General features: G+C 45.0%; 1 protein-coding gene across 1 annotated transcript; it reads left to right on the forward strand.

The window, feature by feature from the left end:
• The first annotated feature begins 1,677 nt into the window (after positions 1–1,677).
• On the forward strand, positions 1,678–27,123 carry PCP4L1 (Purkinje cell protein 4 like 1). Its single transcript, XM_025403854.1, has 3 exons — positions 1,678–1,935; positions 25,342–25,396; positions 26,011–27,123. The coding sequence occupies exons 1-3, from the start codon at positions 1,927–1,929 to the stop codon at positions 26,151–26,153; spliced, it is 207 nt and encodes a 68-aa protein (XP_025259639.1). The 5' UTR covers positions 1,678–1,926; the 3' UTR covers positions 26,154–27,123.

Raw genomic sequence — 27,123 nt, forward strand, 5'->3', positions numbered from 1 at the left:
TCAGATAGTTTATAAGAAATAACAAAATCTATCCTTACTCTACAATCCCAAATAGACTCTTTGGCAGCAGTGACTCTCCAAAACCGCTGAGGCTTAGACCTCCTCACTGCTGAGAAAGGAGGACTTTGCACCTTCTTAGGGGAAGAGTGTTGCTTTTATACTAACCAGTCAGGGATAGCATGAGACACCGCCTGGTGTTTACAGGAAGAGGCTTCTGAAATCAGACAATGCCTTTCAAACTCTTATACCAACCTCTGGAGGTGGGCAGCATGGCTTCTCCCATTTCTATGTCCCCTGACAGCCATCTTGCTATTACTCCCCTTTGGGCCCTGTATTTTTAACCTCCTTGTCGAATTTGTTTCCTCCAGGATTGATGCCATCAAACTACAGATGGTCTTACAAATAGAACCCCAAATGAGCTCAACTAACAACTTCTACTGAGGACCCCTGGACCAACCCACTGACCCTTTGGCTGGCCTAGAGAGTTCCCCTCCGGAGGATACTACCACTGCAGGGCCCCTTCTTTGCCCCTATCCAGCAGGATGACCACGCTAGATAGATGACCCCTACCTAGCGTGGTCATCACCCAATTTCCAACAGCAGTTGGGGTGTCCTGTTTAGAGGGGAGATTGAGAGGTGAAGCCAGCTGGACTTCTGGGTCGGGTGGAGACTTGGAGAACTTTTCTGTCTTACAAGAGGATTGTAAAATGCGCCAATCAGCACTCTGTAGCTAGGATTGTAAAACGCAGCAATCAGCACTAGCTGGTGGTTTGTAAAATGAACCAATCAGCACTCTGTAAAATGCACCAATCAGCAGGACATGGGCTCAGACAAATAAGGAAAAAAAAGCTGGCCACCTCAGCCAGCAGCAGCAACCGGCTCAGGTCCCCTCCAAACTGTGGAAGCTTTGTTCTTTCGCTCTTCACCATACATCTTGCTGCTGCTCGCTCACTCACTCACTCACTCACTCACTCTTTGGGTCCAGTGCCACCTTTAAGAGCTGTAATACTCACTGCCAACATTTGTAGCTTCATTCTTGAAGTCAGCGAGACCCAGAACCCACCAGAAGGAACTAACTCCGGACACAGTAGGATTTGATGAATCCTAAAATGTCTTCCAACTCCTAAGATCTATGATCTTCCACATCAAACAGGCACTTCACAATTTCTCTGTTCTTTGCGGAAGAACACTGTCCATTTGCTCTAGTCTCTCTCTCTCTCTCATTCTGTCTCTCTCTCTCTCTCTTCCCCTAGCCTTCCTCCCTCTCTTGTGCTGTTCTCTGGTCCGCGGTGCTATCTTACTACAAAATCTTAATCTGCAACATCTCTTGGCTTTACCCCTTTCATTCACTGTTTCCTGCTTTCCGTGTACCCTCTTAATTTCCTCCCAGCTCTTCTCTTTCTCAGACTCACACACTCCTTCCATTCCACTCCCCCCCTTGCTTTCTTCGTGTACATCTCCTTCCTTCCTCTCTTTTTTTGCTCCCCCTGGTTCATTTTCCGTCCGCACATCCCCGATGGTCTCCCCCTCCTTCCCGCTCTCTGTCTTACCCTAGTTTGGAAATGCAGCAGACCTCTAAACCTGCCAGCATTGGATGCAAGAGGCTGTCATGCTACGGTAGGAGGAGCTTCTATTGGTCGGGCTGGAGGCGGGTACCGAGCTGAGTATAAAAGATGGGGCCGGAGGCGGCGCGCCGAGAGGCTCTGACAGGACGGGTCGAAGAGGGTCGCCTGGCCGGAGCCGGGCGACGGAGAATCCCGGGTGCCAGCACCAGAGCAGCGGCTCTCTGCACTAACTCGCCTCTCCTGGTGAGCCGTAACCCCTGTCGCAGAGCCCGGCAACTCTCAGCTGTCGCCCGCGGAGCCCCGAGGGACCCTCGCCTCACCTGTGCGTGCGGCGCCTGGAGCGCCCTGTCCAGCTGCGGAGATGAGCGAGGTGAGCGGCGCGCCCCCGGGGGTCTCGGCAGAGCTGCGGCGGGGAGGGGGCTGAGGCTCGGGATGCCAGGGAGGCGAGGGAGAGTGAGGCAGACCGTGGCCGCGAAGAACCCTCCAGGGGCGCACCACTGCCCTCCTAGGAAAGCTCTCACCTCCGGGCGCTGGGAAACGATTGGAAGACGGGGTGCTTTCAGTCTCCCTACTGTGAACGGTGCTTTTGGGGGTAACTGGAATCGGCTGTAGAGTCGGGAAGTGGGGATGCTGAGCTCTCGTCATCCCCTTGGGATACTGCCCCCTGCATCTGTCTGGCTCCTCTTACCCCCTCACTTCGCTTCTGTCCTTTCTCTCCTGGGGAGGTAAGGCACTCACGTTCCTTACGTAGCATCTAACAAGAACTCCATCCCTGGCCCCTGGGGAGGGCCACTATGCCCCTTTTAGAAAGGTGGTATCCTGCCCTCCATTCATTCAGTCAGGAACGTTGGAGGGATCTTTTCGGGTATTTAGAAGCCCCTGCCAGCTCCTGGGGAAATTTCCCCTTCAAGAATAGACCTCCCTCTGCAGTGCTTGTTACGAACTAGGTCTTCTAGCAGGCCCTGTGGTGTTCATCGTGGCCAGACCCAGTCCATTAACTGATTTACTGTTTTCAAAGAACACTGTTCCTGGGGTGGGGGAGTAGGGGGCCAAAGCAGAGACTTTGGAAAGACATCTCCTATTGTCTATTTGTAGGCACAGTCTCATCCCCAGAAACAAGGATCAGCCTTCCCAAGTGAAGTCAGTCTGGTTACTGGCATCACACGCTTGCCCTCTGCAACCTCTTTCCTAGTACCCACGTCGTTATGTTGAACCTAACTCCTCTGCTATATGTCAGATATGTATGTAGGTCTGCAACTTACCTGTGATGTAGCCTTAGGCAAAGTACAAAACCTTTGTTTCATTTTTTATCTGTAAAATGGGGATAATATTGGTTGTTGTAATAATTAAATGAGATAATATATGCCAAATACTTCAAACAGGACCTGGCACTCAATCTATATTAGCTAGTATCTTACTGTTTTTTTCCTCCTCCATTAGAATATTACAGAAATTTAGCAGAAGAATTCCCAAAGACATTAGATTACTGAAGGAATAGGACCCTGGAGCCTAGGTTCCAGTTTAGATAGTAAAAATGAAGATCTCTACTGACTCCTACCAAAAGTTGTCACCCAGGGAGCTAATTAGTGCCAACTGCTGTGTTGTCTTGGTTGCCATGTTCACTAATTTTATCCTGGAAAATTCAGCTAGTCTGGGGGCTGCAGATGAACCAAAGTGATTTCCAGTCCCTCAGCTGGTTGTGACTCTGATGATGGCAGTCTTTCAGAAAGAAAAGAAAAAAACTCATCAACCTCCTCTTTCAGCTCTAATGTGGGAAGAGAGGTTTTCTTTGCCCTCTTTTCACTGAGGTCTAGGGTTCATACTACTCCTCCCACCCCGAGCATTTCTAAATCTGAAAGCTGTAATCCAAGCCATCCCCTGGGAGTTTGTGATCTGAAGGCTATGCCAACGTGAGGAATTGTGGTTAGCTTGTTTTTTCTGGGGAAAGTGCACAGCCCCTTTGTAGGACACACTACAGGGGCTGGCATTTAGGGTAGTATTTGGTGGAATGAGAAGCCTGTTTTGTGGCAAAGGAAACAATTTGGTGTTTGAGGGGTAAGTCAAGTCTGCGCCCTCCTGACTCAGCAGCTGCATTTGGTTAGCCTTCATCAGGGTCTCAGTAGAATGATGAGAGAAGGATCCACGGATGGAGACTGTCAGTGTACCCAAGTATGCCCAGACTCCTAGGCTATCAGTGTGAACTCGTTTTAACTAGCAATTTAGTCATAGAAGCTGTCTCCTAATACGGAGCTGAGCCTGGTCTCAGGGATGAGTACTTATAAAATCCAAGAGCAGCTGTCTCTGAATCAGGTCACAAAGGGGTCTCTGCTTCTCTAGGGGCTGCGACCCAGCCTGTTTTCTTCCTCTTGTAAAAGCTATGGTAAAAGGTGGAAGTGTTGCCCAGAGCTCTTAGGGAGACTCCAATCTGCTTCATTTCTCTCAGCCCAGCCCCATGGGGCTCCTCTTTCACGCAGAAGAGCCCGGCCCAGGAAAGCCCTGTGTACCTTGAATCTTACGTAAGTTTCACCTCCCCCAACTGCTTATTTTCTTGCTTCAGAGAAACTGCATAAAATGAGGCAATTTGGGATGTCTTTAAGAGACTCCTAATTCAACTGAAGAACAAAACCAGGGAGGAGTCTCCAGACCTAGAACAACCAACAATGCAGGGGTTCTGGTGGGGCTGCTGGGGAGGATCTCTGACTCTGCCTTGCCTTTGTGGCTCTTTACTGTCACTCATTACTGCAGTAGAGCATTTCCCTGTAAGTGTGTGTGTGCGCATTCATGCACGAAGGAGCTGCAGGGACTCATCTCCAATTTGTCTGCATTCACAGCTGCAGGCAGGACTTGATTGCTGTGGATCACACTCTATCTCCTGTGGTTTAATAACTTTTCCCTAGTTTCAGTGACGGGTGGGAATGGGAGATGTGTTCAGTCCCTGAGGGCTCTTTCCTGTAATCCTTTTCATACAGTGTAGCTGGCTGCTTAAAGCAGAATTGCAGGTTCTTTTGTAATCCTGTTGCATTTCTCATCTGTGAGGAGCCTAGCTGGGGGAATCCCTTGGTTCAGCAGTCATTCTGCTGAAATGGGAGTCATGGACCACTAGTGACAGTCTTCATGGTGTCTGTCCTGTGTTTTGGCTGGCAGGGACTGGGGCAGGGACAGATCAACTAGAAATCTCATTTAGGGGACAGCTTAAACCTGATGCTCCTTCATTATCCTGCTTGCTCTCTTCTTACCTAATGAGAATGGGATATCACACTTTGGAGATCCACACTCTCTTTCCTGTGCACATGTGTCTGCATCTGCCACCTTCTTAACAAGGGAAGTTCAGTCAGAATGATACTATTCTGTTGTCTCCTGTGAACCAGTTGTTAGGGAACCTGGTGTGGACTTGGAGGAGATCCAAGTTTATCTCTCTCATTGGTATGTTACTTTTATTATGGTTATATTGGATATACAAAATAGAAAATCTAGTCACTTACTGCTATTGAAATGCCTTCTACCGGCTGGGCGTGGTGGCTCACACCTGTAATCCCAGCACTTTGGGAGGCCGAGGTGGGTGGATCATGAGGTCAGGAGATGGAGACCATCCTGGCTAACAAGGTGAAACCCCGTCTCTACTAAAAAAATACAAAAAATTAGCCGGGCGAGGTGGCGGGCGCCTGTAGTCCCAGCTACTTGGGAGGCTGAGGCAGGAGAATGGAGTGAACCTGGGAGGCGGAGCTTGCAGTGATCATGCCACTGCACTCCAGCCTGGGCAACAGAGCGAGACTCCTTCTCAAAAAAAAAGAAAGAAAGAAAGAAAGAAAGAAATGCCTTCTACCTCTGGAAACATCTGCTTTGGAGTGAGGAAAATGAGAACTTGCTCATCCCTTTCTTAGTCTCCCATTTACGTTGCTGGTTTTAGCTGCTTAGGCAGGAGCCTCTAGCTGATAGAAGTGGATGACTGTCATCCTGTAACTTGGAAATATGGATGATTTCTTCTCTCAACTACAGCTGTGATTTCTTAGCTCTTAGAATGTCATCTTTATAGGGTCAGGCAGCCGTAAGTAATATGGCTGAAGTCCAAATACACAAACTTGATGCGTCTTTCACCTCTGCCTATGGAGGCTCCTAACTGATGGAAGTGGTGGAGATAGAGTTGCAGGCAGAGAGGATGAAGAAAGATGAATAATTGTCTCTTCAAGGTGGTGGTTTTATGAATGCCTCCCTCTATTTTCTTTTTACTTTTCTATGTTTCTAAATTGTCTTTCACGAGTCTATTTTATCATAGAGAAAAATAAACTTAGTTCTGCAAAAAGTTCTTCAAAATAGAAAAATATATCTTTCACCAAGAAAACCTCAAATAAAATGTCAAAACATTTTAGCGATGCGATTTTAGATTTGTTAAGGAACACTGTAGATCATCTGGTCCAATATTCTCATTTTACAGGTGAGAAAACTGGGGCCCAAAACTTATCTAAGTTTATACTGTACTAGAACCAAGACTAGGGCACAGTACTTCTGACTTCTCATTCCAAAAGAATATTCCATAGGACTCCTTTAACATTTTACTTCAGTAAATACAGAATTTTTTTTTTTTTTTGAGTTGGAGTCTTGCACTGTTGCCAGGGCTGGCTGGAGTGCAATGGTGCGATCTTGGCTCATTGCAACTTCTGCCTCCGGGGTTCACGCGATTCTCCTGCCTCAGCCTCCCAAGTAGCTGGGATTACAGGCACTTGCCACCACATCTGGCTAATTTTTTGTATTTTTAGTAGAGATGGGGTTTCACTATGTTGGCCAGACTGGTCTTGAACTCCTGATCTCAGGTGATCTGCCCACCTCAGCCTCCCAAAGTGCTGGGATTGCAGGGGTGAGCCACCGTACCTGGCCACAGAATTATTTAATTAGCATGCAATCCCTTAATATATTTCAAGTACTTTTTTTTTTTTTTTTTAAAGACAGTGTCTTTTCACCCACCCAGGCTGGAGTACAGTGGCACGATCATGGCTCACTGCAGCTTCAAGCTCCTGGGCTTAAGCAATCTTCCCACCTCAGCATCCCTTGTAGCTGGGACCACAGGTACATGTCACCATGCCTAGTTAATTTTTTTTGTATTTTTTGTAGAGACAGGTTTCACCACATTGCCCATGCTGGTCTCAAACTCCTGAGCTCAAGCAATTCACCCATCTCAGCTTCCCAAAATGCTGAAATTACAGGCATGAGCTACCATGCTTGGCCTCAATACTTTCTTTCCTTTTTTTTTTGAGATGGAATCTCACTCTGTCACCCAGGTTGGAGCGCAGTGGCACCATTTTGGCTTACTGCAATCTCCACCTCCTGGCTTCAAGCGATTCTCCTGCCTCAGCTCCCGAGTAGCTGGGATTACAGGCATGTACCACCAGGCCCGGGTAATTTTTGTATTTTTTTTAGTAGAGATGATGTTTCACTATGTTGACCAGACTGGTCTCAAACTCCTGGCCTCAAGTGATCCACCTGTCTCGGCCTCCCAAAGTGCTGGGATTACAGACATGAGCCACCATGCCTAGCCCCAAGTACTTTCTATAAGAAATATAGGCTGGGCGCAGTGGCTCACGCCTATAATCCCAGCACTTTGGGAGGCTGAGGCGGGTGGATAATGAGGTCAGAAGTTCGAGACCAGCCTGGCCAACATGGTGAAACCCCGTCTCTACTAAAACTATAAAAATTAGCCAGGTGTGGTGGCAGCTGCCTGTAATCCCAGCTACTTGGGAGGCTGAACCAGGAGAATTGCTTGAACCTGGGAGGCAGAAGTTGCAGTGAGCCGAGATAGCACTACTGCACTCCAGCCTGTCACAAAGCAAGACTCCACTAAAAAAAAAGAAATATAAGCAATGTGGCTGAGTGTGGTGGTTCACACCTGTAATCCCAACACTTTGGGAGGCTGAGGCAGGAGGACTGTTTGAGCTCAGGAGTTTGAGACCAGCCTGGGCAACATGATGGCACCACTACCCTCCAGCCTGGGCGATAGAGTGAGACCCTGTCTCTCACACACACACAAAAGAAATATAAGCAGTGTGATCTAATAATGCTGAGCAAGAGGAGAGAGACAAGAGACCAACATTAGATAATATTTTATCAACAGGGTTCATTCTGGTAGAATACTAGTCAGGGCAGGTACTATCCATCCTTATGCAGGATGCCTAGTCACCTTAAAAGTGGGTGCAGAAAATGGGGTGGAGTAGGTAAGCTGATAGGAGTGAAGGAAGTAGGGAGCCTGAAGGCCCTCTTTTCATGAGTTCTTAATTTCGATGTTCATCATTGATTCCCGTAATTGCAGGAAAGCCGGTGTCTAAGTAAAATTGGTGCACCCGATGACCAAACAGCCTCTGGATATTCAGTCCTCTTTCGTTTGGCCGTTTGACTTCCAAGTTGGGAGTTCAAAGACTTTGGAAAGAGAATAAGGCCAGATGTCATGGCTCATACCTATTATCCCAGCACTTTGGAAGGCTGAGGTGGGAGGATTGCTTCAGCCCAGGAGTTTGAGACTAGCCCGGACAACATAGCAAGACCCTGTCTTTACAAAAAATGAAAAATTAGCTAGATATGGTAGTGTGCATCTGTAGTCCCAGCTACTTGGGAGGCTGAGGTGGGAGGATTGCTTGAGTCCAGGAGGTCAAGGCTGCAGTTAGCCATGATCGTGCCACTGCACTCCAGCTTAGGCAACAGAGCACGGCTCTGTCTCCGGGGCGGGGGGAGAAAGAAGGGCAAGAAGATGGGGAAAGAAGAATGAGAAGAATGCATTAGGCTGGCAAGGTAAGTGATGAAATCTTACTGGGATTCAAGCATCCTGAGTGCATGATTTTCTAAATCCATACTCCAGACCTGCTGCTGAAAATGGCTTGACTCGGCTGGAATTATTTTAGTTACAAAAGTAAGCTAAATGAGAGCAGATCGAAAACCACATTTCTTTTTCTTTTTTTTATTTGAGACAGAGTTTTGCTCTTGTTGCCCAGGCTGGAGTGCAGTGGCATGATCTCGGCTCACTGCAACCTCACCTCCCAGGTTCAAGCGATTTTCCTGTCTCAGCCTCCCAAGTAGCTGGGATTACAGGCGCCTGGCACCACGTCTGGCTAATTTTGTTTGTATTTTTAGTAGAGACGGGGTTTTATCATGTTGGCCAGGCTGGTCTCAAACTCCTGACCTCAGGTGATCCACCTGCCTTGGCCTCCCAAAGTGCTGGGATTACGGGTGTCAGCCACCGCGCCCAGCCTCAAAACCACTTTTCTAAAAGATCTGCATCCCAGAAAGGTGCCCATAAACAAGTACCTAGAAATCTAGACCTTGTCACAGTGTCCTCACTGAAGCCTGATTTCTATTTCCCTCTAGGCTTATTCCTGAAGGCATGCCCAGTACCCCACCCAGGGAAAAAGGGTGCCATTTACCATTCTGTTGTCTTTGGTGCTGCCTCCCTCCCACACAAAGCCCTCCAGCTGAGTGTTTGCTTTGTAGGCTGCAGGGGGATTAATACGTTTATTTTGGGACATTAACCATGGGTGGGATGCACATTGAAGATTATAGTAATAAATGATGCTTTGGCACTACTCTCTCTCCCCCATTCCCTATACCCCAGTGTGGGGTGAAGGCACAGCTTTAAGCTGTGTGCAGAGCACCACAAATAACCACTCATTAAACTGTGGCAGCCCATGCTAGGGGGAACAGGCTGGGGCTGTTGACTCACTGCATATCATAAGCTGGCATGGCCAAGGAATTCTGCATCTGACTCCAGTTGGGGGTACTTCTATTCCAGGAAACGGGTGGGGTGGCTAAGAGGCGAGGATCAGACAACGGGGCTTGGGAGCTAGGGCTGTTTAGGTTCTAATTCTGTCTTAGGATGCATCTGAGATATAGGGTATTGGGGAAATAGTCTATATATTAAGAGAGGAATGTGTGTATGTAGAACCTGTAGTAAGGATTCCTAGTTCTTTTTCTGTTATCTTGAGGGTGACCTTGAGCAAGTCTTTCCGAAGCTGTTTAAGGACTGCAGCTGGTTGCTGCACTGAAAGAATTGAAACAGTTCCAACAGTGCTGCAAAAACAGCAGTCTAGGGTCTTCCAGGGGCACTAGAGGATCCCAGAAGCCTCTATAAGGTTTTTTAGCAGTTACCTTCATTTAACATTGGAGGAGAATATGTCAGAAGGGATAAAAGGGTCCCAGGGCTGGAGTGGGAGGGTGCAAAGCCTCTTTGTCACCACTTGGAAGCAGATCCACTAACTCCTGTCCCCCTTCACTTCCTGCACCTCTAGCAGGGAGCTTAGGAAGCCTAGGATTTATGTCAATACAAAGGCAAGGAAAGGGATTTTTAAAGGCTAGTATTTAGGATTTTTAGGATTCAGTCCCTTTTTAGGTTTTCTGCCTTGGACTGTAGGACAGGATTCTGAGTTCCTGTGCGTATTCATCTAAACTAAGTAATTCTGGCAGTAAGTACCAAAATGTGTTTATAATGTGTTTTTATTTACACAGCATCCAAACTATGTCATGCAAATACAGGTATAAGTAGTCTAGGTATGATGAGGTGATCCTTGCTCCTGTTTGTTGCTGCTGTTAACAGCCCATGATCTCTCTTTAAAGAGCCCAGTGGGCTGAGGAATTTGGGGAAATCTGAGTAGTATCCTTTCCAGGGTTCTAACTCACTGCTTGGAGCAGAAGGGGCGACACTATCTTCCCTTTTCCGGTGACAATGGTTGCTGTGGCAACACTGTTAAAGATGAAAGCCACAAAGGAAGGAGGAAACACAGCCCAAGAAGGGAGCAGGGAAGATTGGGCCTAGAGTTATAGGGTATCTGTTCCCCAGTAGTGGTAGCAGGAAAACAGCACCAAAGTTGCTACCATTTTGACTGTCTAGGTGCTTGCTACCACAGTACTATGTTTCGTTTTTGTTTTTGTTTTGTTTTTGTTTTTTTAGACAGAGTCTGGCTCTGTCACCCAGGCTGGAGTGGAGTGCAGTGGCGCGATGTTGGCTCACCATGACCTCTGCCTCCCAGGTTCAAGCAATTCTCCCACCTCAGCCTCCTGAGTAACTGGGATTACAGGTGACCGCCACCATGCCCGGCTAATTTTTGTATTTTTAGTAGACACAGGGTTTCACCATGTTGGCCAGGCTGGTCTCAAACTCCTGACCTTAGGTCATCCCGCTGCCTTGGCCTCCCAAAGTGCTGGAAGTACAGGCGTGAGCCACCGCACCCGGCCAACAGTACTATCTGGTGAGGCAGGGAATAGACTTACACAATCATCTTCATGACACAAAAGTGGACGAAAGGACTCAATCAAGGAGATATAGTTTGTTTACTCCTGAGTGCTAATCTCCTTCTCCTTGTGGTGTATAACTTAAAAAAAGAGATGTCTCAGGGTTCCCAGAGGTTTAGAGCCATTCTCAGCACTTCTGGGGGCAGACATTGGGAAGACAGGGAGACTGTGATTTCTAGGGCTTGTTTAGAGGAAAAAAAAAAAAAAAAGAGCATTTATGAAACTCCTACAGTAGCAGAATAAGCCTCCAGGGCCCTTCGAGCAATCCCAGGTATTCTCTTCCTCTTTCAGTTCCACTTCGAGAAGAACTACTCTGTGGCAACTCCACTCTCTGACACTAGTATTTTAACCCTGCAGTAAATACCTCAGCATCTTGACCTAAACCTATTCTTATATTCAACCCCAGGGTATATTACTTTGGAATAATAACTATTTATTGCAATATGTGCTAGGTATTTTACATACATTTTCTCTGGTTCCTTTTACCTTTTGTTTTCTTTTGGAGATGGAGTCTCACTCTTGTTGCCAGGAGTGCAATGGCGTGATCTCAGCTCATTGCAACCTCTGCCTCCTGGGTTCAAGCGATTCTCCTGCATCAGCCTCCCAAATAGCTGGGATTACAGGCATGCACCAACATGCCTGGCTAATTTTGTATTTTTAGTATAGACAGGGTTTCACCATGTTGGTCAGGCTGGTCTGAAACTCCTAGCCTCAAATGAGCCACCCGCCTTGGGCTCCCAAAGTGCTGGGATTTCAGGCGTGAGCCACTGTGCCCTGCCCTTTTATGTTTCAAGATAGATATTACCTCTCCCCTGCAGATGAGAGATCTGAGCACAGCAAAGCTAAGCAATTTACCCAATGTCACACAGCTAGGAATGACAGAGCTGAGATTTGAACAGATAGTCAATGCAGATCCAGGGTATGAATCCAGATCTGTCTGACTAGTGTGCCACATTGCTGCTCCCAGGAATTTGAAGCCTAACAGAATTTTATTTTATTTTTTTCATTTATCCTCATCCTCTATGTGACGATAAGGCCTAAGCAAATTTTAATTCACATAAATATCCATTAAGTACCTACTATTACAAGACACAGGTTGTAGTTATTGTAGGCTAGACACAAACAAATGGAAAACATGGACTGTGCTTCAAAGGAAATAAAATCTAGCAGGGTGCTGAGGGTAGGGAAGGGGAGGTAAGACATATTACCTGTACTACAGGTACAGGTAATATGAAATATACTTCATGAGAAGGTCTTTCCTTCATTCTCAGCTCCTTTTCAGGCACATATGTTAAAGTGAAGGAAAGCAGTAACCTGGCTTCTGAATCCCTTTTCTATAACCTCTGAACTGGCTACAGAATGGAGGCCCTCAACTGTCTGAAAGCAAATTTGATTTCAGAAACTTAGATGATGTTGCAAATAAAACAGAGAGCCCCCCTCATTTATTTAAAAAAGACTTAGTGTAAATCATGTGTAAAGGATCAAAAACAATCAATAGGAATTAATGACACAAAAAGGAGGCCGGCATAAGAGAACCATATGCCAAGGTCCTGAGGTGGGAAGGAACATAGTATGTTCCAAAGATGAGGTCACTGAGGTAATCAGAGGCTGAGTAATGTATAGCCTTTTAGGCCATATTAAGGATTTGGGGCTGAGTGTGGTGGCTTACACCTGTAATCCCAGCACTTTGGGAGGCTGAGACAGGAATACTGCCTGAGCCCAGGAGTTTGAGACCAGCCTGGGCAACATGGCAAAAACCTATCTCTACAAAAAATACAAATATTAGCCGGGTGTAGTGGTGTGTGCCTGTGGTCCCAGCTACTCAGGAAGCTGAGGTGCGAGGATTGCTTGAGCCCAGGAGGCCAAGGCTGCAGTGAGCTGAGATTGTACCATTGCATTCCAGCCTGGGCAAGAGTAAGACCCTGTCTCAAAAAAATAGTAATAAAGGACTGGGCGCAGTGGCTCACACCTGTAACCCTAGCATTTTGGGAGGCCGAGGCGGGCAGATCACCTGAGGTCAGAAGTTCAAGACCAGCCTGGCCAACATGGTGAAACCCCATCTAAAAATACAAAAATTAGCCAGGCATGGTGGCACGTCCTGTAATCCCGGCTACTCGGGAGGCTGAGGCAGGAGAATTGCTTGAACTCAGGAGGCAGAAGCTGCAGTAAGCTGAGATCATGCCACTGCACTCCAGCCTGGGCAACAGAGAGAGACTCTGTCTCAAAAAATAAATAATAATAAAATAAAAATTAAAAAGAACTTCATCTTTTATCCCAAGAGCATCAGTAACCACTTGGGTTGTTACAGTTGTTCATGTCAGAGCCAACTGTGTTAGGGTGTGCAATGGTCTGAATGTTTGTGTACCCCCAAAATCCATATATTGAAATCCTAACCCCCAAGGTGATGATACTAGGTGAGGCCTTTGGGAGGTGATTAGGTCATGAGGACAGATCCCTCATAAATGGGATTAGTACCCTTATAAAAGAGACCCCAGGCTCAAAAAAAAAAAAAAAAAAAAAAGAGACCTCAAGCTAGGTGCAGTGGTTCATGCCTGTAATTCCAGCACATTGGGAGGCTGAGGCAGGCAGATCACAAGGTCAAGAGATTAAGACTATCCTGGCCAACATGGTGAAACCCCGTCTCTACTAAAAATACAAAAAAATTAGCTGGGCATGGTGGCATGTGCCTGTAGTCCCTGCTACTTGGGCAGCTGAGGCAGGAGAATTGCTTGAACCCAGGAGGTGGAGGTCTCAGTGAGCTAAGATCACGCCACTGCACTCCAGTGATACAGCGAGACTCTGTCTCAAAAAAAAAAAAAAGAAGAGAGACCCCAAAGAGGTCCCTCTCCTCTTCTACCATGTGAGGATATAGCAAAAGACGGCCATCTACAGATGGAAAGTGGGCCTCACCAGTCATTGAATTCAGGTTGTTTCTAGTTTTTGGCAATTACAAGTAGAGTTGCTATAAATATTAATTTACAAATGTATGTGTGAACATAAGTTTTAATTTCTCTTGGATAAATAGGAATAGGATTGGTGGGTGGTATGGTAAATATATGCTTAGGAAATTGCCAAAGTAGCTATATCTTGCATTCCCACCAACAACGTATGAGAGTTCCAGTTGCTCTATATCTTTGCCTCCACATGGTATCACCACTAAACAGAAAATTTTTAATAGATATGTGTTGATATCTCATTGTGGTTTTAATTTCCATTTCCCACTTGATGATGATGTTATATATCTTTTCATGTGCTTGTCATTCATGTATCTTCTTTGGTGAAATGTCTGTTCAAATATTATACCCATTTTAAAAAACTGTGTTTTTAATTATAGAGATTTAGAAGTTCTTTCAAAACTTGTTCTGGATGCAAGCCTTTTATCAGATATTTGATTTGCAAACATTTTCTTCTAGTCCGTAGTTTGTTTCTTTTATTTTCCCCCGCCCCCTGAGACAGAGTCTTGCTCTGTCTCCAGGCTGGAGTGTAGTGGCACAATCTTGGCTCATTGCAACCTCCGCCTCCAGGGTTCAAGCAATTCTCCTGCCTCAGCTTCCTGAGTCGCTGAGACTACAGGCACATGCCACCGCACCCAGCTAATTTTTGTATTTTTAGTAGAGACTAGGTTTCACCTTGTTGACCTGGCTGGTCTCCAATGCCTGACCTTGTGATCAGCCTGCCTCAGTCTCCCAAAGTGCTGGGATGACAAGTGTGAGCCACTGTGCCTGATCTTTTTTTCTTTTTTCTTTTTTGAGAGAAGCTCTCACTCTGTCACCCAAGCTGGAGTGCAGTGGCGTGATCATAGCTCACTGCAGCCTTGATCTCTGGGTTCTAGTGATTGGTCCTCCTACCTCAGCCTCCCGGGTAGCTGGGACTACAGGTGCATGCCACCACACTTGGCTAAAATTTTTTTTTTTTTTTTTTTTTTTTTAGTAGAGACAAAGTCTATGTTGCTCAGGCTGGTCTCGAACTTCTGGCCTCAAGTGACCCGCCCTCCTCAGCTTCCCAAAATGATGGGGTTACAGGCGTGAGCCACCGTGCCCTGCCTAATTGTACATATTCATAGGGTTACATAGTGAGTGATGTTTTGATACATATAACATGTAGTGATCAGATCAGGGTAATCCCTAACCTTTTTTTTTTTTTTAAGCAAATTCTTCTAGATCCTGATTTCTTTTTTTCTTTTTTAAAGCATTTCCCTAAACTTTTAATATTGGTATTCCTGGGCTGGGCACAGTGGCTCACGCCTGTAATCCTAGCACTTTGGGAAGCCAAGGTGGGTGGATCACGAGGTCAGGAGTTCAAGACCAGCCTGGCCAACATGGTGAAACCCTGTCTCTACTAAAAATACAAAAATTAGCCATGTGTGGTGGTGGGCACCTGTAATCCCAGCTACTCTGGCGGCTGAGGCAGGAGAATTGCTTGAACCCTGGAGGTGGAGGTTGCAGTGAGCCGAGATCGCACCATTGTACTCCAGCCTGAGCAACAAAAGCGAAACTCCGTCTCAAAAAAAAAACCACAAAAGTTATTCCTCAATATTGACAATTCCTATTGTCCTAGACCTGCTTCTTTCCTCTCTAATGGTAGTTGGAAAAGAAATTCAGGTTGAGGGAGGCTTTTATTTTATTTATTTATTTTTTTAACTGACATCCTAAGTCATATATTTATTTGCTTCTTTTTTTTTTTTTTTTTTTTGAGACGGAGTCTTGCTCTGTCCCCCTGGCTGGAGTGCAGTGGCGCGATCTCGGCTCACTGCAAGCTCCGCCTCCCGGGTTCCTGCCATTCTCCTGCCTCAGCCTCCCAAGTAGCTGGGACTACAGGCACCTGCCACCGCGCCCGGCTAATTTTTTGTATTTTTAGTAGAGACGGGGTTTCACCATGGTCTTGATCTCCTGACCTTGTGATCCGCCCGCCTCGGCCTCCCAAAGTGCTGGGATTACAGGCGTGAGCCACCGCGCCCGGCCTATTTGCTTCTTAAAGAGAGAGGGAAGCTTTATATATAAGAGAGTAAAGGGAACTGATTGTCAAGATTCCTGAGGAGGAGAAGGGTGATGGGATCTAGAGCTCAGATGGAAGGACAAGACATCATCTGACAAATGCTCTGAGAAGAGGCGGATAGGCAAATGTGTGGTGTTTCTCTTTCCTGGAAGTGGGAGGAAATGAAAAGGGTAGGTACTCCTGGGGAAAGTATTAGGGAAAGGGAGAAGGTTACTATGTCATGTTCCTCTCTGCAATCTCAAAGCCTAAAGAAAAAAAGACCCTTAAGCCAACAAGACTCTCCTTCTTTTCCTTCTTCCCCATGGGAAGGGAGAATCTGCAACTTTGAGCTGCAGAGGAAACAAAAGAGTACTCATGGGGAATTGGCAGCATCATCAAGATGATGGAATGGAACATTGGTACACAGCAGGCTCAGAAGCAAGGAGAAAAAGAAATATAGGAAAGTAGGTAAGGAAAGCAACTGAAACCTTCTAGGGAAAATAAATTAAGGAAAAGAATGAGTTGATGGGCCTCACAGTTGCTAATTCGTGTTTGGTATCTATTGAGAAATGAGAAACATTTAATCCTGGCTGGGGAGGGTGCAGGTGCCTCACACCTGTAATTCCAGCACTTCAGAAGGCCAAGGCTGGAGTATTGCTTGAGTGTCTCAAACAAAAAAAACAAAACCCCAGAAATCCCATTCAGTCCTGTGTGGGCAGTGAGGCTGAACTGAACCAAGCTCCAAGCTCACTAGAAACTTGGAATAACAGGCTTGAATGACAGTGAGGGAGGCATTTGAAATAGAAGCCAGTAGAATGATCCTTCACGTGGAATTCTCAGACTCTGAAGGGCTGGGTTCTGGCTCTGTGAGTAAAGAACACATATGTAAACTGTGGCTGTCCTCCGGGAGTCAGTCTCGTGTGTCAGGAGGCCCACTGAGCAAACATTAAGATGAAAACCAGAATCAGAGTGATTAGATCAATTAACAGAGCAGAAATGTGAGTGACAGGCATGGTCTGGGATCAGGTTGTCAAATATTAATAACATGTAAAATTGCCCCATAATGGCAGGCACGACTGGACCCTGTTCCCCAAGTTTCCTTTGGAGTATATGTGAAGATAGCATTGTATATGCATGCACATACATGCTCATACTTTTGATTGGAGATTGAGAGATAGCATAGGATAATGATCAGGAGCATGGATTCTAGAGCCAGACTGCCTGGGTTCAAATCCTAGCTTTGTGGCTTGTTTGTTCTATGGCTTTGGGCAAGATAACCTCTCGACTTCAGTTTCCTTCTCTGTGAAATAGAAATAATAATTATACCTATTTTATAGGGCTGTTAAAATAATCATTCAACGTGTTAGTGTTTATAAAGTGCTTAGAAAAGTAGCTGGCACATAGTGTATTATATATGATTGTTCATAAAGTAAAGTGAAGAGACATTCTGAAATCCTTGATTTCTTCCAGTTCCCCCAGTTGGGTCCTATAAGGAGAAGGAAGGATTTGCTAAATCATTTCATTGTTGTTATTTCTGGTTGGAAAAGCTCAGTATTGAAAGGAGTAGAAGGCTAGGCACTCCAGCCTGGGTAACAAGAGCAAAACTCCGTCTCAAAAAAAAAAAGGAGTAGAAGAGCACCTGAGAAGTTTGTGATCCATACCTGGCTAGAATGAGGAGCTGAGAAATGCTGACCTGTTACAGCTCTTGCAGTTCGGCCTCACTCCTCTGGAGGTATGAGTTTTTGTGAGAAACACTAGAGTACATGGTCTCTGGTTCACCCAGAGTGGACCTCCATGCCTCCTTTGTTTATGTGAAATATGGTTAGTCTGATGGCTTGCAGATGCATATACCAGAGGACCTTAATTCATCTAAAATTGCTGCATTTCTGGAAGGTAAACAGGAGGGTTGAGGCAGAGATCAGGGACTAATAAAGGACTGAGCACCACATAGAGGGTGGGAGCAGACAACTTGTGATCTAACTTCCCCCACCCCTAACCTCAGTAAATCATAAACAACTAGATCCAGAAGAACGTCTAGAGTGGCTATTTTGACAACTAGCTAGAGAGAAAGAGAGAAGAGGGTCAGGAGGTAAAAGCTCCTGCAGCCCTTTCAGTGGAAGGTAAAAGGGAAATTTCAAGGGGCATTGTGAGTAATAGGAGTTTTCTTCTTACAGCATCCTTTTCTGGTTTCCCAAGTGGAGACCCCCACTTTTAGATTATTATCTCTCATAAATGTAACCTAAATGGAGCTAGAAACCCCGGGGGTGGGGGGACCAGATGGCAGCTGAGCCACTGCTCCATTCCAGAGCCAGAGATATCAGGAGAGACTTGGGAGGGAAGCAGCTGGCAGGGCAGAGGGAAGGTGGCAGCCTGTGTGGTTTAGTCCTGACACACATTCCTGCTTATTCTCAAGGTCTGCTGATATGAGAAGGAATGTAGAGGAAACAGCCACCTAAGGGAAGATATTTAGAATCAGTCCAGATTTTCCTTCAAAGAGGAGGGGTTGGGGTGAGAGAAAAGATCTGATAGATTAAGGGAATAGGCTTAGAGTCAGACAGAGGGATAATGGCTAAATCATGGATCAGAGTCCGGGATTTACTGGGAAAAGAGAGCATAGGATTTGAAGTCAGAGATCATGAGACTATAGAACTTGCTTCTTAACCTATGACCCTCTTGTCTGGACAGTTGCTGTTATCCTATTAACTGCATACTCCATCTAGGTCATACTTTTTTTTTTGAGACAGAGTCTTGCTCTGTCACCCAGGCTGGAGTGCAGTGGTGTGATCTCAACTCATTGCAACCTCCACCTCCCTGGTTCAAGCAATTCTCCTGCCCCAGCCTCCCCGGTAGCTGGGATTACATTTGCCTGCCGTCACGCCCAGCTAATTTTGTGTTTTTAGTAGAGATGGGGTTTCGCCATGTTGGCCATACTGGTCTCGAACTCCTGACCTCAAAGGATCTGCCTGCTTTGGCCTCCCAAAGTGCTGGGATTACAGGCGTGAGCCATTGCGCCCGGCCGGGTCATACTTTTACAGTGTGGACAAACCTCTTGTGATGACAATATTCCTGTGGAAGTTGTCACCTCAGTAACTATTGGGACATTTTATCGATTATGTGCAAAATTAAGAATAGAAAAACATTTGACCACAGGGGTATTATGGGGAGAGAAAGAGTAACAACTGGGCCAGTCTCCTAAGTCTCAGAACAGTCCTTCCTGTCATGAAATCTTTCTTTTGGTCAAAGGGGAACAAGTAGGAATTCCATAGGGTTTCAGGAACACCTTTATGTATGTTCTTCCAGATTTTAAAATGAAAATGTATATGGGCCTGGCACGGTGGCTTGTGCGTGTAAACCCAGCTCTTTGAGAGATTGAGACAGGAGGATTGCTTGAGTTCAGGAGTTTGAAACCAGCCTGGGAAGCATAGTAAGACCCAGTCTCTACAAAAAAATACAAAAATTACCCAGCTGTAATGGTGTGCCTGTAGTCCCAGCTACCTGCAAGGCTGAGGTGGGAGGATCGCTGGAGCCTGGGAGATCAAGGCTGCAGTGAGACATGATTGTGCCGCTGCACTCCAGCCTGGGTGACAAAGCAAGACTAATCTCTTAAAAAAAAAAGGAAAATCTGTGTGTATATATATTTTATATATATATATACACACACACATATGTATCTTACACAAAATTTGGACCATAACCGAGTTTGAAAAACTTGCCCATGTCAAATACAATATCGCATTAGCATTTTAAATAATTTTTTTTTTTTTTTTTTTTTTTTTTTGAGACAGAGTCTCGCTCTGTCGCCCAGGCTGGAGTGCAGTGGCCGGATCTCAGCTCACTGCAAGCTCCGCCTCCCGGGTTCACGCCATTCTCCTGCCTCAGCCTCCCGAGTAGCTGGGACTACAGGCGCCCGCCACCTCGCCCGGCTAGTTTTTTGTATTTTTTAGTAGAGACGGGGTTTCACCGTATTAGCCAGGATGGTCTCGATCTCCTGACCTCGTGATCCACCCGTCTCGGCCTCCCAAAGTGCTGGGATTACAGGCTTGAGCCACCGCGCCCGGCCAGCATTTTAAATAATTTTTTTTCTAAATTATTATTTTCTTTCCCCGTAATGTTTTATTGGGACCATTTACCAGAATTGAAAGAATAGTTCAAGCCAGGTGCAGTGGCATTGAACCTATTATCTCAGCTATTTAGGAGGCTGAGGAGGAAGAATTGCTTGAGTCCACCAATTTGAGATCAGCCTGGGCAGCATAGTGAGACCCCATCTTGAACAAACAAATAATTAGAGCTAATAAATGATTTCAGCAAAGTTGTTACATATAAGATCAATATATAAAAATCAATGGTGTCTCTAAACACTATCAATGAAAAGTCCAAAAAAGGAAATTAAAGCAATTCCTTAAGGAAAGAAAAAATAGTTAAATACATATCCATATGTCTTCCACTTAGATTCAGTAATTGTTAACATATTAGCATATTTGTGTCAGCATGTGACAATATTTGGTCTTATGGAGACAGTACAGCCTGTTGGCTAGGAGTATGGAGTTGGTCTACCTGCGCTCCAAAGCCAGGTTCACTGTTTTCTATTGTGTGATTTGACTTGGGCAAGTTCCTCAACATCTTTCTAAGCCTGTTTTCCTCAACTGTAACATAGGGTGCCATCTTAGAGATTTCAGAGGATTAAATGGGATAATGTTTGATATATAATAAACAATAAATATTATTTGGGTTTTTATCTCCTCTAAAATCACTTAGCCTGGAAGATAGGAACAGTATCTTGATTGGGTTCACCTTAAATTCATGGCCATTAACCCCCAGTGTGCCCTTTGTGCTATCTGGTAATCCTGCTACATCTTCAGGGTCTAGTTGTGTTGCCTAGATTGGTCTTAGACCCCTGGGCTTAAGTGATCCTCCTGCCTCATCCTATGTCTCACCAGCTCACTCACTCTCCTTCTTAGATAATCCTTTCACTCATTCTCCTCTTCCCTCAAACATTTAATACTTCCTGTGACTTCTTCACTCTCAGCTGACAACTGTCTTTCGTGTTTCATTAAGACAATGGAAACAATCAGAAGAAAACTTTTATACATTTCTACATCTGCCACCTTTCCTGTTTCTATGCCTGCATTCCTATATTGTAGATAAACTGTCTGTATTCCTATCAAAGGGCAACCCCTCCACTTATGCACCAGATCTATTTTCTCTTGCCTATTTGAGACATCACTCTGGTAATTATCCCCTCTCCTGTATCATCAGTTTCTTTCTTCCTTACTAAATCATTTCCATCAGCATTTAAAATCCTCCATCTTACCAAGCCTTCTCATAACCCAACATTCATCTCCAACTAACTTCCAAGTCCTCTGCCACCCTTTAAAGAAAGGATCTTTGATAGAGCTCTCTGTACTGAAAAATATACAGGCAGATCCAATTTATTTTACCATGAAACTTGTCTCAAGTCTTAATACTTCCTATTATCTCCATCACTACCCACCCCCGGGCCTCATCATCTTGCTTGTACCACTGTGAGACCCTCTTAATTGTTTTCCCTGGTTTCTCTCTTGCCCCTCTATTTTCTTTCTTTCTTTCTCTTTCTTTCTCTCTTTCTCTCTGTTTCTCTGTTTCTCTCTTTCTTTTTTTTTTTTTTTTTGAGACAGAGTCTCACTCTGTCACACAGGCTGGAGTGCAGTGGCTCGGTCTCAGCTCACTGCAGGCTCCGCATCCTGGGTTCACACCATTCTCCTGCCTCAGCCTCCCGAGTAGCTGGGAATACAGGCACCTGCCACCACACCCAGCTAATTTTTTGTATTTTTAGTAGAGACGGGGTTTCACCATGTTAACCAGGATGGTCTTGATCTCCTGACTTCATGATCCACCCGCCTTGGCGTCCCAAAGTGCTGGGATTACAGGCGTGAGCCACCGCGCCGGCCTATTTCTTTCTTTTTATAGAGATGGGGTCTCGCTATGTTGCCTGGACTGGTCATGAACTCCTGGGCTCAAGTGATCCTCCCATCTCAGCCTCCCAAAGTGCTGGGATTATAGGCATGAGCCACCACACCCAGCCAGTAGTCTTTTTTTCTACCCATCTGTCAGAATAATCCTTTAAAAACATGACAGACCATGTTTTCCTCTGCCCCCAAACCTATAATGTCTTTTCATCAGCTCAGAAAAAAATCTAAATTCTTTGTCTTGTTCCAAAGACACATATTCTGGCCATCTACCTAACCTCATTTCTTATATTTTCTCCCTTACATAGCTCCAGCCATGATGATCTCTCTTTCTCTTTACTCTTCCCTTTCCCATTCCCTCACCCTTGTTGCTTAGGCTGGAGTGCAGTGGCGCGATCTCAGCTCACCACAACCTCCACCTTCCAGGCTCGAGTGATCCTTCCATCTCAGCCTCCTGAGTAGCTGGGACCACAAGTGCATGCCACCAAGCTTGGTTAATTTCTATAGTTTTTATAGAGATTGTGTTTCACCATGTTGCCCAGGCTGGTTTCGAACTCCCGGACTCAAGCAATCCACCCATCTTGGCCTCCCAAAGTGCTGAGATTACAGGCATGAGCCACTGCATCTGGCCCGTGATGATTTTTTTACTCTTCCTTGAACATAACAGGCACAAACTTGCTTCAGGGACCTCCTACTTGATCTTTCATCTGCCCAGAGGATCTTTTCCCACACATTCACATAGCTTGTTCTTACATTGTCATTAAAGCCTCTACTCAAATGTCAGTCTTCAGAGAGACTTCCCTAGACTACTCTGCTTTATTTTCTTTCATGGCATTTGTCACTAACTGATGTATTTGTTGAATAAGTGCAGGGACTTTCTTTTGCTCACTGCTGTATGCCCAACGCCTATAACAATACTTGCCATGTGATTAGGCACTGACGTATTTGTTGAATGAATCTTTTGCTTCTTTTATACCTCTTTAGTTTATAGAACAGTGTTGAACACAAGTAAGTGCTTGATAAGTATTTATTGAAGTGAGATGGAAACAGCATAATCTACAGAACATAAATTGGATTCTATCAGTTTCTTAAAGCAAAACCCTTACCTCTGGCAGTCATTCAACAAAGGTTTGCATCTGTAAAATGGGGGATGATAATAAATACTCCACTAAGCTGTTTCAAGAATTAGATGAGAAAACATTCATGAAAGCACCCAGTTTTTGTATTTTGTTAAATATAAAGTACTTAAAATTGTGAAGTGAATAAACAGACTCCAAAGGTACCAAGTGCAAGAGTGACTCTGTCTCCAGATGAACCATACCTTGAGACTGATGAATGTCCACATGAAGTAGCCTTATTAATATAATTTTGAGAAAGGGGAATTACTACTTTTTAGAGAGCTAGGGTCTTGCTTTGTCTTGCCAGGCTGGCCTTGAACTCCTGGGCTCAAGGGATCCTCCCAAATAGCTGAGACTACAGGTTTATGCCATTGTACCTGGCCTTACTATTACGTTTAACTCTCCATCTGAGCAGGGAACCTGGAAAAAAGCATACATATCAGCTGATTATTCTCACTTCAAATTCATGACCTCCTGCCTTATGAGGGGCCTGAATGTCTCTAGCAATCCTATCACTGTTGCTTAGTCCATTTACTCTCCTACTTGCCTAGGTATTTCTTCCTTCCTTTCTTTAATACCGCTTCCCTCCTCCTCTTGGATGATGACCTTGTTACATATTTTACTTCAAAAAAATAGAAGCAATTAGGTCTCCCTCCAAATGTTCCCTCTGCTTTCGCCTGGGCCTGTAAACTCTGCCTTCCCTCCAGTTCCTGTGGGTATCCTAGTCTAGCTCTTATTCAAGGCCAGCCCTCTATTGATGCACTAGATCTCACCCCCCTCTCCTATTCCAGTAATGATCCTCTTTCTCTCCTACAGTTTTTACTTGTCTAGTGGATCGTTTCCATAAGAACACAAGCATTCTGTAATTTCTGTCATTTTAAATAAAATCTTCTTGTGACCTCATATCTGCCAGAAGTTATACCCCCATCCCCATTTTTGGAATTCCTTCTATATTTGCTGCTGCAATTCCTCTCTTCCTTTTCCCTTTTGAGCCCATTACAATCATTCCCTCCCCTTTCTCCCCTCCTTCATGGAAAATTCTCTTATCAGTGTCACCAGTGATCTCCCCATAGCAAAACTCAAATGGTCAATCCAGTTCTCATCATACTTGACTTACCTGCAGAATTAGACACAATCATTCTCTACTCCCTGAAATATTTTCTTCACATGGCTTCCACATTACTGTAATCTCTTGGCTTTTCTCCTACCTGGCTTCTTCTCCATCCTGTTGATTTTTCTTAATTTCTACAATTCTAATCACTGGGATACCTCAGGATTTTATCCTCTTCTGTATCTGAACTCACTTTCTTGGCGATCCCATTCAGTCTCACAGCTTTAAATGCTATCCATATATCAATAGCTCCCTAATTTATATCTGTAGTCCAGGTCCTTCTCTTTAACTCATCTTGAATATTCAACTGGTAATAAAAGCATCTTCTCTTGGATGATTAATAGCCATCTCAAATTTGTTAAAAAATAAGCGCCTTATCCTCCCCCTAAAACCTCCTCTCCCTGTTTCCTACATCTCAGGAAATGGCAGCTGTATTTTTTTCAGATCATCAGGCCAAAAAAATTTGGAATTGTCCTTGACCCATCTCTTTCTCACAATGCTGTTTATCAAATCAACAAATCATATTGGTCATAGCTGGAAAATATTCCCAGAATCCAACCATTTACCATCTTCATCGCCACCATGCTGAATCAAGCTACCATCGTCTCTTGCTTGGTTTTCTGCAATAACCTCTTAACAGATTTTTCTGCCTCCTTTCTCATTTCCCTTTTTATGCAAATCAGAGGTCTCTGGTGACTTCTCATCTCACTTGTAGTAACAGTCAAACTCCTTAAAAAGACTTCTAAAGCCCTACATAATCTGCTTCCACCCCTAGTTAACTCTGTTCTCATCTCCATTAATCTTTCCTCTTTCCTCTGTCCACTCCAACTACATTGGTCTACTATTCCTCAAACAGGCTAGTCACACTTCCAACCCAGAGCCCTTGAAAACTCCTGCCAGATATCTATGAGCCTTACTTCCTCATCTCCTTCAGCTCTTTGGTCAAATGCAATTTTTCGGAGAGGCTTTTCCTGACTACTCTATCTAAAACTGTATTCCTCCATTTCCACCCCAGTACTTACTACCTCCTTTCCCTGCCTTTTCTCCATAGCACTTATCATCACAGTAGTCATTTTATGTGCTTTATTTATTTGTCTCTATATACACTGGAATGTAAACTCCATGAGGGCAGAATTTCTTTATCTGTTTTGTCCTCTACACTTTCTAGCATCAATAAATCTTTGTTGAATGAATTTGGTAACTTTTCCTCTGGTCTCTGATCTCAAGACTCACTTCCTCAAAAGACTAAGGAAATGCACATGGTGATAGGAGGGCTTAAGAGTATATAAGAGGTCTGAGGTGATGGTGCCTTCAAATTACTTCCATGAATATCTAATATTCTGATATTCTAATATTTTTTCCAGCTTAATACCAAAACGTCCCCAGCAACCAACCAGGCAGCTGGCCCAGAGGAAAAAGGTGAGTGGGGTTGGGCTAGGCAGTTTGTAGAGCAGGTGACTACAGAGACATGAAGACAAGTAGAGTGAGTCTGGAATTTCCTAAAGTCAGACATGAAAGGAATAAGAATGTGGATAAGTGAAACAAAGGACTAGGTTAGAACTATAGTACTATATCTATAGGCTTCCTTCTATTTTTCGTAGGAAGTAAACCTATCAGTATTTACTCCTTGATTTTAGAAACTGGGTCTGGAGTGTTGGGGGAGAGAGGTACAAGATAAGAAGAAACTCATCAAAAGTCCCAGCATTATCCCCATCAGAAATTGAGGGAAAGCTGAGGAAAGTGAGTGTGCATTGGAACTTGAACTGTAGGATTTATGAATAAGTGATGAAAGAAGACATTTATTGTTTGGTCCAAGAGTAGCAGAGCTCCCCTAAGTAACTATAGCTAATTCCCAGCCTTAGTACCTTGACTCAGACTTCTAGGGGAATTATCAGGCATTCATAAGCCTAGCAAAAATTGGGGGACCCCAGAGTCTGGCACAAGGTGGACCTTACCCACTGTATTGGGGGCCTGGAGAAAGGGTCTGGAGCAGGTCAGATTAACTCATTAATGAGTCTCCCAACTATCTGCAGGAAAAGCTGGCAATGTCAAGAAGGCGGAGGAGGAGGAGGAGATTGACATTGATCTGACAGCACCCGAAACAGAGAAGGCTGCCCTTGCTATTCAGGGCAAGTTCCGGCGATTTCAGAAAAGGAAAAAGGATCCCAGCTCCTGAATGGCCAGACTTGCCCTTCACCTTCACCCTGGTCCCTTCTCTCCCCTTCTCCACACCCATGTATCTTTATCCCTTGTCCCTCTAGCCTTTCCTTGAGGCGAGTTCAACTCTTATATATTCTTGTATCTGGCCCCCTCAAGCCATTACAGAAGTAGAGGCACAAGAGAGATGGAGAAGATGAAGACTTCAATCAGCAGTCACTTGTCTAAGGGTGGAACAATTTCTTCTTGGGATAAGGTTCTTTGATCAGTAGCTATGCCTGCCCTGTAGGGTTGAACAAGAGGCTTCGAGGCTGAGAGGTCTCCCCAAAGAACAATGTGGGAAGGAGGGGAAGGCCTTCAGAGTAGGGTGCCTGAGGGTGGGACATATGCACTGTTCTGCTAGTTACAGCATTCACACTTTAGGTAACATTTCTTTTTCCCCTTCAGATCCTTCTGCACCAACTCCAACTTCCCCTCCCGGGATCTAAGCCACAGTGGGGACTGGAGCCTCCCTTTCCCCCTAGCAGACCTAAATCAATCAGTTTATCACAATAGTGCATGCTGAGTAGATTAGTTCCATGGAAGGGAGACTGGAATGGTGGTGTCAAGGAAAAGCCTCCCTCATCATCTAGTCTAGGACCATAACGGGCCGAAGCAGAAGAGGTTCCAGGGTCACAGGCAGGGGAATGAGAAGTACGGCACATATAGGGAGGAAAGAAAAGTGAAGAAGGGGGAAATCTCTGAAGCCACACATTACTGCTGGGAAAAGGGTACTACCTGAAGGATTGTTGGGGCTTTGCTAACCTGCTCACCTCTTACCCCCCAAGTCTAGCCATCCCCAGAGGCCATACAAACCAAGTGACTCCTGTAGTTCCCATTTGCCCCACTATGGAGTCAGGGGAAAAGTGGAATAGCCACTCCATGTGATTTTAGCATGTTTAATAATTTTAACAATAAATCACCCCACAAATGGGGTCATTTAACCTCTA

Source organism: Theropithecus gelada, chromosome 1, assembly GCF_003255815.1.
Source record: "Theropithecus gelada isolate Dixy chromosome 1, Tgel_1.0, whole genome shotgun sequence".
Taxonomy (NCBI): domain Eukaryota; kingdom Metazoa; phylum Chordata; class Mammalia; order Primates; family Cercopithecidae; genus Theropithecus; species Theropithecus gelada.